General features: G+C 42.1%; 1 protein-coding gene across 8 annotated transcripts in view; it reads left to right on the forward strand.

The window, feature by feature from the left end:
- GRAMD1A (GRAM domain containing 1A) overlaps positions 1-13,046 on the forward strand; it is a 147,597-nt gene that overhangs the window by 122,523 nt on the left and 12,028 nt on the right. For all 8 annotated transcript variants that reach the window (XM_044282530.1, XM_044282531.1, XM_044282532.1 and 5 more), the window contains 6 exons: positions 3,836-3,954; positions 6,024-6,163; positions 7,703-7,806; positions 8,922-9,098; positions 10,250-10,334; positions 11,106-11,213. In XM_044282530.1, coding sequence (XP_044138465.1) covers positions 3,836-3,954; positions 6,024-6,163; positions 7,703-7,806; positions 8,922-9,098; positions 10,250-10,334; positions 11,106-11,213 — 733 coding nt within the window. The remainder of the gene's footprint in view (positions 1-3,835; positions 3,955-6,023; positions 6,164-7,702; positions 7,807-8,921; positions 9,099-10,249; positions 10,335-11,105; positions 11,214-13,046) is intronic.

The raw sequence follows: 13,046 nt of genomic DNA on the forward strand, positions 1-13,046 counted from the left end.
GAGCCACTTTTCACCTTAAATCCCATGTGTCACTTTATGTGGTAATTACTTTGGAACTATTTTACTTATATAAGGCCTCTTTCACACTTGCGTTGTCCGGATCCGGCGTGTACTACACTTGCCGGAATTACACGCCGGATCCGGAAAAACGCAAGTGTACTGAAAGCATTTGAAGACGGATCCGTCTTCAAAATGCGTTCAGTGTTACTATGGCACCCAGGACGCTATTAAAGTCCTGGTTGCCATAGTAGTAGTAGGAGAGGGGGAGCAGCATACTTACCATCCGTGCGGCTCCCGGGGCGCTCCAGAGTGACGTCAGAGCGCCCCATGCGCATGTATGACGTGCCATGCGATCACGTGATCCATGCGCGTGGGGCGCCCTGACGTCACTCTGGAGCGCCCCGGGAGCCGCACGGACTGTAAGTATGCTGCTCCCCGCTACACTTTACCATGGCTGCCAGGACTTTAGCGTCCCGGCAGCCATGGTAACCATTCAGAAAAAGCTAAACGTCGGATCCGGCAATGCGCCGAAACGACGTTTAGCTTGAGGCCGGATCCGGATCAATGCCTTTCAATGGGCATTCATTCCGGATCCGGCCTTGCGGCAAGTGTTCAGGATTTTTGGCCGGAGCAAAAAGCGCAGCATGCTGCGGTATTTTCTCCGGCCAAAAAACGTTCCGTTCCGGAACTGAAGACATCCTGATGCATCCTGAACGGATTTCTCTCCATTCAGAATGCATTAGGATAAAACTGATCAGGATTCTTCCGGCATAGAGCCCCGACGACGGAACTCTATGCCGGAAGACAAGAACAACGCAGGTGTGAAAGAGCCCTAAGCCATTCTGAGATGGTTTTCTCGTGACACATTGTACTTCATGATAGTGGTAAATTTCAGTCAGTTTTTCATTTTTATAAAAAAAAATATATATCAAATTTACTTTTTTTTTTTTTTTTTTTTTAATTAGCAACTTGCCAAATTTACATTTCTCTGCTTTTGAAACAGATGGTGATACCTCATATAATAGTTATTACTTTACATTCCCCATATATCTACTTTATGTTTGGATCATTTTGGGAATGCCATTTTATTTTTTTGGGGACATTACAAGGCTTGGAAGTTTAGAAGCAAATCTTGAAATTTCTCACAATTTCCAAAACCCACTTTTTAAGGACCAGTTCAGGTCTGAAGTCACTTTGTGAGGCTTACATAATAGAAACCACCCAAAAATGACCCCATTCTAGAAACTACACCCCTCAAGGTATTCAAAATGTTTTTTTTTTTTTTTTCAAACTTTGTTAACCCTTTAGGTGTTCCACAAGACTTAATGGAAAATAGAGATGACATTTCAGAATTTCACTTTTTTGGCAGATATTCCATTTTAATAAAAAAAATTCCAGTAACAAAGCAAGGGTTAACAGCTAAACAAAATTCAATATTTATGGCCCTCATTCTGTAGTTTACAGAAACACCCCATATGTGGTTGTAAACTGCTGTACGGTCACACGGCAGGGCGCAGAAGGAAAGGAATATCATACGGTTTTTGGAAGGCAGATTTCACTGGGATCATTTTAAGCTGCAATGTCACATTTAAAGACCCCCTGATGCACCCCTAGAGTAGAAACGCCAAAAAAAGACCCCATTTTGGAAACTACGGGATAGGGTGGCAGTTTTGTTGGTACAATTTTAGTGTACATATGATTTTTGGTTGCTCTTTGGTAGCACAAAATAGCTGTTTTGGCACAGTTAATTTTTTGTTATTTACAATGTTCATCTGACAGGTTAGATCATGTGGTATTTTTATAGAGCAGGTTGTTTCTGTTTTACATAATAAAGCATTTTTGAAAAAAAAATTTTTTTTTAGTGTCTCCATAGTCTGAAAACCATATTTATTTTTTATTTTATGGGTGACAGTCTTATGTAGGGGCTCATGTTTTTCAGTATGAGATGACAGATTGGTACTATTTTAGGGTGCATATGACTTTGATCGCTTGTTACACTTTTTGTGATGTAGGGTGGTTAAAAATCATAGTTTTAGTGTCTCCATTTTCTGAGAGCCTTTTTCCTTTTTTTTTTTTTTTTTTTTTTTTTTTTTTTTAGCGATTATCTTAGGGTATAATTTTTGCAGGATGAGATGATGGTTTGATTGGCACTATTTTGGGGTGCATATAACTTTTTGATTGCTTGCTATTACACTTTTTGTGATGTCAGGTGACAAAAAATTGCTTTTTTGACCGTTTTTATTTTATAGTTTTTTTACTGTGTTCACCCGAGGGCATAGATCATGTGGTATTTTTATATAACAGGTTGTTACGGACGCGGCGCTATAAAAAAAAAAAATTATATATAATATATAAGTTTTTTTTTTTTTTTTTTTTTTATTTTAACACAAAAGCATTTTTGAAACAAAAAAAATCATGTTTTTTTTAATTTTTTTGGGTGATTGTCTTAGGTAGGAGCTCATTTTTAGCGGGATGAGATGACTGTTACATTAGTACTATTTTGGGGGGCATACGCCTTTTTGATCGCTTGGTGTTGCACTTAGTGATGTAAGGTGACAAAAAAAATTTGTTTTTTTTATTTTAATTTTTTCACGGTGTTCACCTGAGTTAGGTCATGTGATATTTTTATAGAGCCGGTCAATACGGATGCAGCAAATTACTTTTTTAGGAAAAGGTCGCTTTTTTTTTTTACTTCTTTTTTCACTTAAATTTTTTTTGTCCCACTTTGGGACTTCAACTTTTAGGGGTCTGATCCCCTTTACAATGCATTACAACACTTCTGTATTGTAAAGCATTGGCTGTAAGTGTATTATGCACTGTAATGCACTTACAGCTTCCTGCCTGTGAGATCCAGCCAGATCAGAGCGCCGTACGGGGCTGGGATTTCAGACCCACTTTCCAGCCCCGTACATGTATGGCGCTGGTATCCTACGGGTTAAAGTGGTCGTCTCACTTCAGTAAGTTGCATTTATCATGTAGAGAAAGTTAATACAAGCCCCTTACTAATGTATTATTATCCATATTGCTTCCTTTGCTGACTGGATTTGTTTTTCCATCACATTATACACTGCTCGTTCCATGGTTATGACCACCCTGCAATCCATCAGTAATGGTCGTGCTTGCACACTATAGGAAAAAGCGCCAGCCTCTCTGGTGGCCGGGACTATGAGAGCGCACATAGGCTGGTACTTTTTCCTATATTTTGCAAGCACGACCACCATTGATGTATTGCAGGCTGGTCTGTACCCAGGGAAACTAGCAGTGTATAATGTGATGGAAAAATGAATCCAGCCAGCAGAGGAAACAATACGAATAATAACAATACATTAGTAAGTGACTTGTATTAACTATGGCTTCTTTCACACTAGCGGCAGGACGGATCCGACAGGCTGTTCACCCTGTCGGATCAGTCCTGCTGCTATTCTGCCGTGCCGCCGGACTGCCGCTCTGTCCCCATTGACTATAATTGGGACGGGGGCGGAGCTCCGGCGCAGCACTGCAGTTCGCGGTGAGAGGCCGCCGGACTAAAAAGTTGGATATGCAGTACTTTTAGTCCGACGGCCTTTCGCTGTGCTACGCTGGAGCTTCACCCCCCGTCCCTATTATATTCAATGGGGACAGAGCGGCGACACGGCGAAATAGCAGCAGGATGGATCCGACAGGCTACTTTTACACTAGCGGCAGGACGGATCTGACAGGCCATTGACCCTATCTCTACATGATAAATGCCACTTACTGAAGTGAGACAACCCCTTTTAATGAATGATCCAAAAAAAAACTGGCAGTGTTCTGCTGATGTCATTATTTTATAATTTTTCTTATGTAATCCCTACAGATATTGTCGTGAACCCCTGGGTACCGGACAGCAGTGGTAAACAGTCTCGTATTATCACCTATACCATTCCCATCAATAACCCACTGGGGCCAAAAACAGCCAATGTTGTTGAGACACAGGTGAGACGGGACTGTTTCACATACCAAGAATATAACTACTATAATACTGCCTCTTATGTACAGGAATATAACTACTATAATACTGCTCCTATGGATAAGAATAGAACTACTATAATACTGCCTCCTATGTACAAGAATATAACTACTATAATACTGCCTCCTATGTACAAGAATATAACTACTATAATACTGCTCCTATGGATAAGAATAGAACTACTATAATACTGCCTCCTATGTACAAGAATATAACTACTATAATACTGCCTCCTATGTACAAGAATATAACTACTATAATACTGCTCCTATGTACAAGATTATAACTACTATAATACTGCCTCCTATGTACAATAATATAACTCCTATAATACTGCTCCTATGTACAAGAATATAACTACTATAATACTGCTCCTATGTACAAGAATATAACTACTATAATACTGCCTCCTATGTACATGAATATAACTACTGTAATACTGCCTCCTATGTACACAAGAATATAACTACTATAATACTGCTCCTATGTACAAGAATATAACTACTATAATACTGCCTCCTATGTACAAGAATATAACTACTATAATACTGCCTCCTATGTACAAGAATATAACTACTATAATACTGCTCCTATGTACAAGATTATAACTACTATAATACTGCCTCCTATGTACAATAATATAACTACTATAATACTGCCTCCTATGTACACAAGAATATAACTACTATAATACTGCTCCTATGTACAAGAATATAACTACTATAATACTGTTCCTATGTACAAGAATATAACTACTATAATACTGTCTCCTATGTACAAGAATAGAACTACTATAATACTGTTCCTATGTACAAGAATATAACTACTATAATACTGATTCTATGTACAAGAATAGAACTACTATAATACTGCCTCCTATGTACAAGAATATTACTACTATAATAGTGCTCCTATGTACAAGAATATAACTACTATAATACTGCCTCCTATGTACAAGAATATAACTACTATAATACTGCTCCTATGTACAAGAATATAACTACTATAATACTGCTCCTATGTACAAGAATATAACTACTATAATACTGCTCCTATGTACAAGGATATAACTACTATAATACTGCCTCCTATGTACAAGAATATAACTACTATAATACTGCTCCAATGTACAAGAATATAACTACTATAATACTGCCTCCTATGTACAAGAATAGAACTACTATAATACTGCTCCTATGTACAAGAATATAACTACTATAATACTGCTCCTATGTACAAGAATATAACTACTATAATACTGCTCCTATGTACAAGAATATAATACTGATCTGTATATACAGGGGTACTAAATAGATTTTTAGCTCTGTATATACAAAATAAGAGAAAGGAGCTGATGTAGGTTGTCCCAGTGCTGAGGAGCTCATTTAGATTCCCCCAATGCCGAAGAGCTGATGTAGGTGGTGCCAGCGCTGAGGAGCTGATGTAGGTGGTGCCAGCGCTGAGGAGCTGATGTAGGTGGTGCCAGCGCTGAGGAGCTGATGTAGGTGGTGCCAGCGCTGAGGAGCTGATGTAGGTGGTGCCAGCGCTGAGGAGCTGATGTAGGTGGTGCCCAGGCTGTTGGCACATCCAGTGATATACTCAGTTGGCTAACTGTAGATGTGGTTGAAGCCATGTTAAATAAGGAAAATGTGAACAAGACTCCAGGGCCAGATGGATTACACCCAAGAGTTCTCAAAGAATTAAGTTTAGTTGCTGTTCCTCTGTTCGTGATTTTCAGAGATTCTCTAGGAACTGGTACAGTGCCAAGCGACTGGCTCAAGGCAAATATGGTTCCCATATTCAAAAAGGGCTCTAGGTCTTCCCCAAGTAATTATAGACCAGTAAGCTTAACTGCTGTTTTGAGAAAATGTTTGCAGGACTCTTAAGGGACTATTTACAGGAGTATGTGACTGTAGATCATACCATGAGTGATGACCAGCATGGGTTTACCAAGGACAGAACATTGAGGATTTTAGCACAATACATGAAACCTCTAACTTGACGTTCAGTGTATAATATCTTTGTTTCCTCCTAGATGTTGACTTACAGTCTGAAGGGGTCACTATGCATCCTGGACTCACAGGTGGTCACCCACGGCATCCCCTATCAGGATTATTTTTACACCGCTCATCGATACTGCATGACCAGCGTGACCAAGAATAAAGCACGACTCAGGTACCGAGATGTAAAGTCTTCCCATAAACGATCACCGCTTTGTCCCCATCAGTAGAGATGGCCTTGCGGTTCGCCCTGTGGTCGTTTCGCAGCGAACTTTGTGCGTCCACGATTTGCCGAACATATGGCGATGTCCGCCGGCGCCATATTTTTTTGCATTAAGCCAAACTTTGACACATTTATCAGGTGGGACAGGACAGCCAATTGACACGTTTCAGCACATGGACATACCCCCACCCTATCAAAGAACCCGATCTGGCCGCCATTTTACATTCTTTGTTTTGCCAGTGTAGGGAGAGGTTGCTGTGTGGAGCAGGGACAGGCTGTTAGGGACACTAAACGCTAGCTAATAGGGCCACAAAAGTCCTTTTAAGGACTGGTATAGGTGTGCTATCGATAGGTGTGACTTACTGAGGGGTGTGATATACTTATAATATACTTTCTAACATAGAAAGTATATTATAGTGCATTTGTATTGTGCAGCAGTTGTGTGTGGTCCTGCTGCGATACCGCAGCTATACAGAGGGACAAACGCTATTGGAACAACTATTTGCAATGGGTGTGATATACCTGTTACCCCCCCAAAAAACTGGGGGGTGTGATATACCTGCTTCCACAAAATACTGCTGCGATATACCTGTTGCCCTAAATAAACATGGTGGTATGATATAACTGTTGTGGCAAAAAAAAATTGAGGCCTGCGATATACCTGCTTCCACAAACAAATACTGCTCTTCTCTAGGGAATTAGGTACAGGGTCATTTTGAAAATGACAGGCAGAGGAAGAGGCAGGCCATTCCACAGGGGGGGTCGGGGTCGGGCAGGTGCACCAGGCCGGAGCCTAAGTAGGAAGTTGGAGAAGGTGCGTGAGATTACTGAGGCACAAAAGGCCTTTTCTGTCAGGTGAATGCCTAATTTTTGGGGCCTGTACTCCAGTGGCCTAAAATAAAAAATTTCTAGGCTCCAGCTGGGCACATTTTTGAGAGTTTCCCTTTTAAGACGCATAAAAATGGCCCCTGATTAAAATACATATTTTTAGTGGGAATTTTAGCCATTGATCCCCCTCTGGTATGTCACTGTCCATGTTGTGGGACTATTTGTGCACTTCTAGTAAGTATTTGGTGGCTGCAAATATGACCTGAAGGTTTTTCAGGTTCGGTTTTTTTCACGCGCGGTTCGCGAACATTTGATCGGGAACGCGTGTTCACGAACCACCCCGGCCGATGTTCGTCCATCACTACCCATCAGTTCAGAATTCTCCTGACCACTCAATATGTGCCCACTAAACACTCCTACCTCGAATTGCTAATCGTTTGTGCCCCCACATTTTCTCCCCCTACAATGTGAATGATGGCTCAGGCTATGCACCACTCAAGGAGACATCATGAGAAGCTTTGCACTTATAAAGAGATCTCAACGTAACTGGTAAAAACTTTTAAGTGGGTCCTAAATTTTCATTCAGCGCAGGACCCATTGAACACCCTAGAGTAGGGTCATGGAGATTTGTCTGATCCTAACCTTCTGACTATTGTATTGTAGGGTGTCCTCAGAGATCTGTTACCGGAAGCAGCCTTGGAGCCTGGTACGAAGCATTATCGAAAAGAACTCCTGGAATGGGATGGACGAGCACTTTCGACAGCTTGGTATGTTCTGTCCCCTTGAGATGGTACCTTGGTATGCTATAGCTGCCAGTTCTATTTCCCCTACAACAACAACACTACTGGTGGACAACCACTAACGTCCTAACCTTACTGGGTGCCAGGTTAATGTGAGGTTGGGTCGGGCATCTGGAGCGTGAAACTCTGGGGCAGATTTACCAATCCCGTAGAATGGACAGCGTAAACTTGGCCCACCATTGGTTTCCATGGTCTAAGTTTATCACAGTGGCTCCCGTTCTATGACAAATTTTGTGCATTTTGCTAGAAGTTCAAATTGTACACAAATTTTATGCAAAATTATGGCATGGGTTGCCACTTTTTAAGACGTACTTCTTTTTCCTCTTACCCATGCCCCTTGACTAGTGAGGGACAAAAAGTGTCTAAAACACATAACACGGTGCAAGGCTTAAATGCCATTTTTTGGGTCCAAATTGAGTCAGACTTATGGCTGTTTTACACAAACATGGATCTAATTGCGGATCTCGTCACATGAGTGAGAGATCCACAGTGAGATATATTCTAAATGCATCATAAAACACTATGACACAGCTAGGTCAGTTGAGTGGAGCGCAGTTGGCTAGAGGATCCAACAGACCCACAGTCCATTTTCCCAGGCCGATCACATTATGGCGCGTTGAGCTTCGTAAATCACCACCACTGGATGAATTTGTCTTTGATTCACTTTCGAAAACCCAAGTAAATAATTGGACTTGCTCGTGTTTATACTTAGGAAGCCTAACCCACCATGGATGTTCTCCATAATGGCCACTATGGTCTTTTAACAGGGTATTCTTTGGTACCATTCTGAAGGCCAAGACGCTCCTTTTTGGGGGAACTAGAAGTAGAGGAGATTCTGTGGTTTCATGGGCCAGTCCTACAAGAGGTCCTCATACTCAATTCCTTATTTTCCACCACTGGAGTAATTCCAACACACTGTCCTCGTTAATTCCCAAAATGGCAACAGCTCACACAATTTTGTTGTTGGGGGTCAATTCTATGTACAAACGACCCTATTGTTCACTTCCTTTGTTCTCCCCATACATTTTGTGGGTATATGGTATATTCACTGCCTTGTTTCTCTTTGTTTTGACCCCTCTCAGCGGACACAATGGTTAAATTCGAACAATCCTGCGTGGAGGAGCTGGGAGTCAGAGAAAAGCCAACGTTACGGCGTCGGAAGAGAACATTGAGCTGGAAGAATCATCTTGTAGACCCACTAAACACAGTCAGTCCACCCCTGGACAGTGTGAGAGCGACCCGTCACTCCAGAACATCAGGTATCCAAATAAGAACAGAAACAATGAATCAAAATGGAAACTTCATGTGTAGTAGTAATGGTCGCTCTGCACTTCCCATGTCCATTGAAAGGTAGTTCTTAAAGAAGTACTTAGTGCCTGTCTAGGGTCTGTTAAAAAGCAAATAAAACTTAATTTTGTCCCTGGACAATTAACAAATTGGATAGGATGAGATAGAGAAGCAACAAACACTTTCAACCCTTTGCTACACTAGGGCTTAATGCAAGAGACTTGGGTCATGCTTGACCACCAGAGGATCTCCGAGCTTAGGTTGTTTGCAAAATTATGAACACCTGATATAAGATAGCAATGAAGATGATACATTTAGCATAGGGTCAAATCTAGGACAGCACCAGTTCTACAAGTTCTCCTGATTGCAGGAAATTGCTTTCTGTCTCCATTATGACTGTAGGGTGGAGGAGATGGGATTTGTATGTTTCCGCAGACTATTTCTCAGCTATGTTTATGACTAGAGATAATCTTCGCTGCTTAGAAGTAACAGATCCAGTTACTTCTTGCCATAGTTACTGTATCCAGTAGATGCATGTAACCACTTACATGGGTGTACAGTATGCGTATGGACCAGAGTGGTCTTATAGGTGTATGCAATGATGGCGCGGACTGCCCGTGAACACCTTTTTTAAGGTTTATATATAGAATTTATCTTCAGTCATACCCCTTCTTGTTCAGTGTCTGCAGGGAGAACATACCCTTTACATGAAATACTGTACAAGTTGGGTTTTGCCAACCAAAGTTATCCGTGGACACACCATGGCTCCTGTATTTGGACCAATTAGGCTCTCCCCAGTCACTGCATATATCAGGACAGATGACACGGCAACTTTTAATGGGACGAAGGTAGTCATCTCTACCTCTAAAGAGGTGACAGCCCATTGGTGGCTTATGTGGAGCATGGTAGTGCATATTCTGCAGGGGAAAGTCGATATTGGAATGAGAATTGTGAAGTCCATGGTATCCTTTTCTTGAACCCAGTGCTTCTGATGATGAACCTCACAAGGTGGAGCCTTTCTTCACGACCATTTGCTTTTGCTTCTTTCCATTGACTCTTGGGGCACAAATTTGCTGTTTTCCCTCATCTACTCACCACTCTCTCATCATCTTTCCCTTCACAGGCAGCATTTCTTCTCAGCTCTCCCACCTGTCTGACAGAGGAACGTCGCAGAACATCCCTACGGCCCTCTTCATCATCAGTATTGTGTGAGTAACAAATCCACCTACCTGCTACCTACACACTGCGGGAAATATCTGACGCAAAGCTCCTTGCATCAAGGTCGCCTGTGTGTGTTGGCGGAGTATTATCTCTACTGCACTGAACATGACACATACATATTCTGCAGGATGGGAGACCATCTTTCTCACCATGGTGACACCACTATAGTTGGAATATCGCTACATTGGTGGTGTTCGTAATATGATGTTTTTGTTTTTCTCTGTTCCTATGACTGTATCCATGATCTTAGGTAGCTGGAAATTATTTGTTATATGTCCATAATAGAACCCAATGGAAGAACTTTCATCAATCCCACCATGCCTCATCCATGATCATTAGCAGTTGACTCTGTGTGGTTGCAAAGGGTTAACCCCCACAAAAAAAAGTGGTAACAAAGGCTGGTTATAGGTGTAAAAATTTCCCTTCTCCTAATCTGCCCATAACATTAATTGTAGACATGGGCCAGATGTTCTTTCCTTGGACAATATGGAAGGAAATAGTCCTAGCTAGTGGGAAATGGGTGTATTCTTGTCTCCTCAACCATAGGTGTCAATGTAATATCTGCCCACCTATTGACATCTCCTAAAACCCAGTTGAAGATTGCTGGTTGCCACCTAATCATGGATAAACACTTGGACAATGATGGTGGAAGGCGAAGAAGGGATGGTCCATGGAACTCTGGATACTTTCTTCATTTACTGCTGTTACTGTTGATAAAATGGTAACTTTTTGTACTCATAATTCTTGTCTTTTAACAGGTTATTGGTCCTGGTGGTTCTTAATATGATGCTCTTTTACCGTTTGTGGTCTCTGGAACACACAGCTCGGACCTTTCAGACGTGGCAGAGTTATGCTGTGTCCCAAGGGTATTTATTCCTTCTTATATTCTCTGTGGACAGGGGGGTCTCAGAACTTGCCCCATCCCGTTGTGCATTATCCAGTTGGTATATTTAGCATTTAGAATTTTAATATCAATTATTAAATACCTCCAGTCATCCTTTTAATCAGGATCTGCCCATAAGAAGTGGCCTCTGACTTTATATGACTCTTCTTTAGACTTTGGGCAAGAGAGAAGAATTATTTGATCCTCGTAGGCTCTGGTACTTAGTTAAGATGCTTTATAGAACAAATACACACTAGTGGAAAATGAAGAGAGAACACCTGGAACACAATGCGATTGAGCTGAGATTGACAAAGTATTACTTCTGGTGGTGCTTGGTCAGTGGTCACACAACCAAGGTTGTGCCCCCTCGAGGCAGGGTTACAATATTGGTTGCATCAGAATTTGTAGGAAGGCTGGAGAGCACGTCAGGATGCACACTGGACCAACAGTTAGTGGGGCACCATTAGCTACCATGGCTGTTTCCCATCTGGTATTTATGGAGAGAAAATTAACCAGCCTTGGGTATGTTCTGGACATCGTGGAACCAGCCCGACTGCCTTTGTTAACTCTGAAGATACGGCGTTTCAACAAGATAACGCCCGTCCACACACTCTCTGCCCTACACAATGTGCTCTTCAGGGTATCCAGGAGCTCGCATGGACAGCTCAATCTCAAGATCTCTCCCTCATCAAGAATGTCTGGGATTAGATGGGGTGACATGTCTCCCATGTACAGAAGCTGACAACCACCTTGGCTGAACAACTGCTCCAAGGTGAAAGAGCTTGAAATGACCACAGAATTATATCCAGCATCTGTATGACCGGCATCATGCCAGAGTGGCCGCCTGTATCCCAGCAAGGGGAAATGCCACCCAGTATTAATGTGACCCTGTCTCATCATATACCCTTCTGCAGAACTGAAAAGAAGCACCACTTTAGTTGTGAGATCAGTGACCAAACACCACTAGCAGTGTACACTTTGTCAGTCTCGGCTCAATCTCATGACGTTTTTCTGGTGTTCTAGTGTATATACACTACTAACGAAAAGTTAAGGATATTTGGCTTGTGGTTGAAATTTCAGGACAAACCTAAAATGCCCTCTAACCCTTACTGGTGAACTTAATGTGACCTTCTCTAAACTTCTGAGTGCACATGTCCAACTATTCAGTGTTTCGGTACTTTTTGCAAAACTTGCTGTTCTCTAACAAGGAGCCTTAACTGCAAAATTCACAACAGGTGCTTGATCCATGAATCGCCCAATACATTTTCTGGTTCAGCTAGAATTGGTATTTAAACAGTCCTCCTCATCATGCTGTTCACATTTTGACATCATGAGACCAAGACGACACCTAACAATTGATTAACAGTACCTCGCCTCGAGGCTTCAAGCAGGATGTTCTCAGGTGGAAGTGGCCACTGATTTAGAGTGTCACAGAGTCATCAGCAGGTTGTATCAGAGATACAGAGAGACTGGGTCACAGAAAGGCAGAGAAGTTGAGGTCTTTTGGCCACATCCCACACTGATGTGTGAACAATGCTCTGCTGAACCGGATGATAAATGCCACACAACTCCAGGCACATTTAATGGAGGTGAGAAGCACCCAAGTGTCACATCAGACCATTGAAAACCGTTTACATCAGCGGGGTCTGCGGGCTAGACTACCTCCAAGGGTACCTGAACACAGGCGTCATCATGCATGAGCCAGGGAGCATCTACCCCGGATGAGGGACCAGTGGGCCTCTGCTCTTCACTGATGAAAGTTGATTCATGCAGAGCAGAAATGATGGCCACCAACGATGTTGGAGATGTCAAGGGG

This window comes from Bufo gargarizans, chromosome 2 (assembly GCF_014858855.1).
Source record: "Bufo gargarizans isolate SCDJY-AF-19 chromosome 2, ASM1485885v1, whole genome shotgun sequence".
Lineage (NCBI taxonomy): Eukaryota > Metazoa > Chordata > Amphibia > Anura > Bufonidae > Bufo > Bufo gargarizans.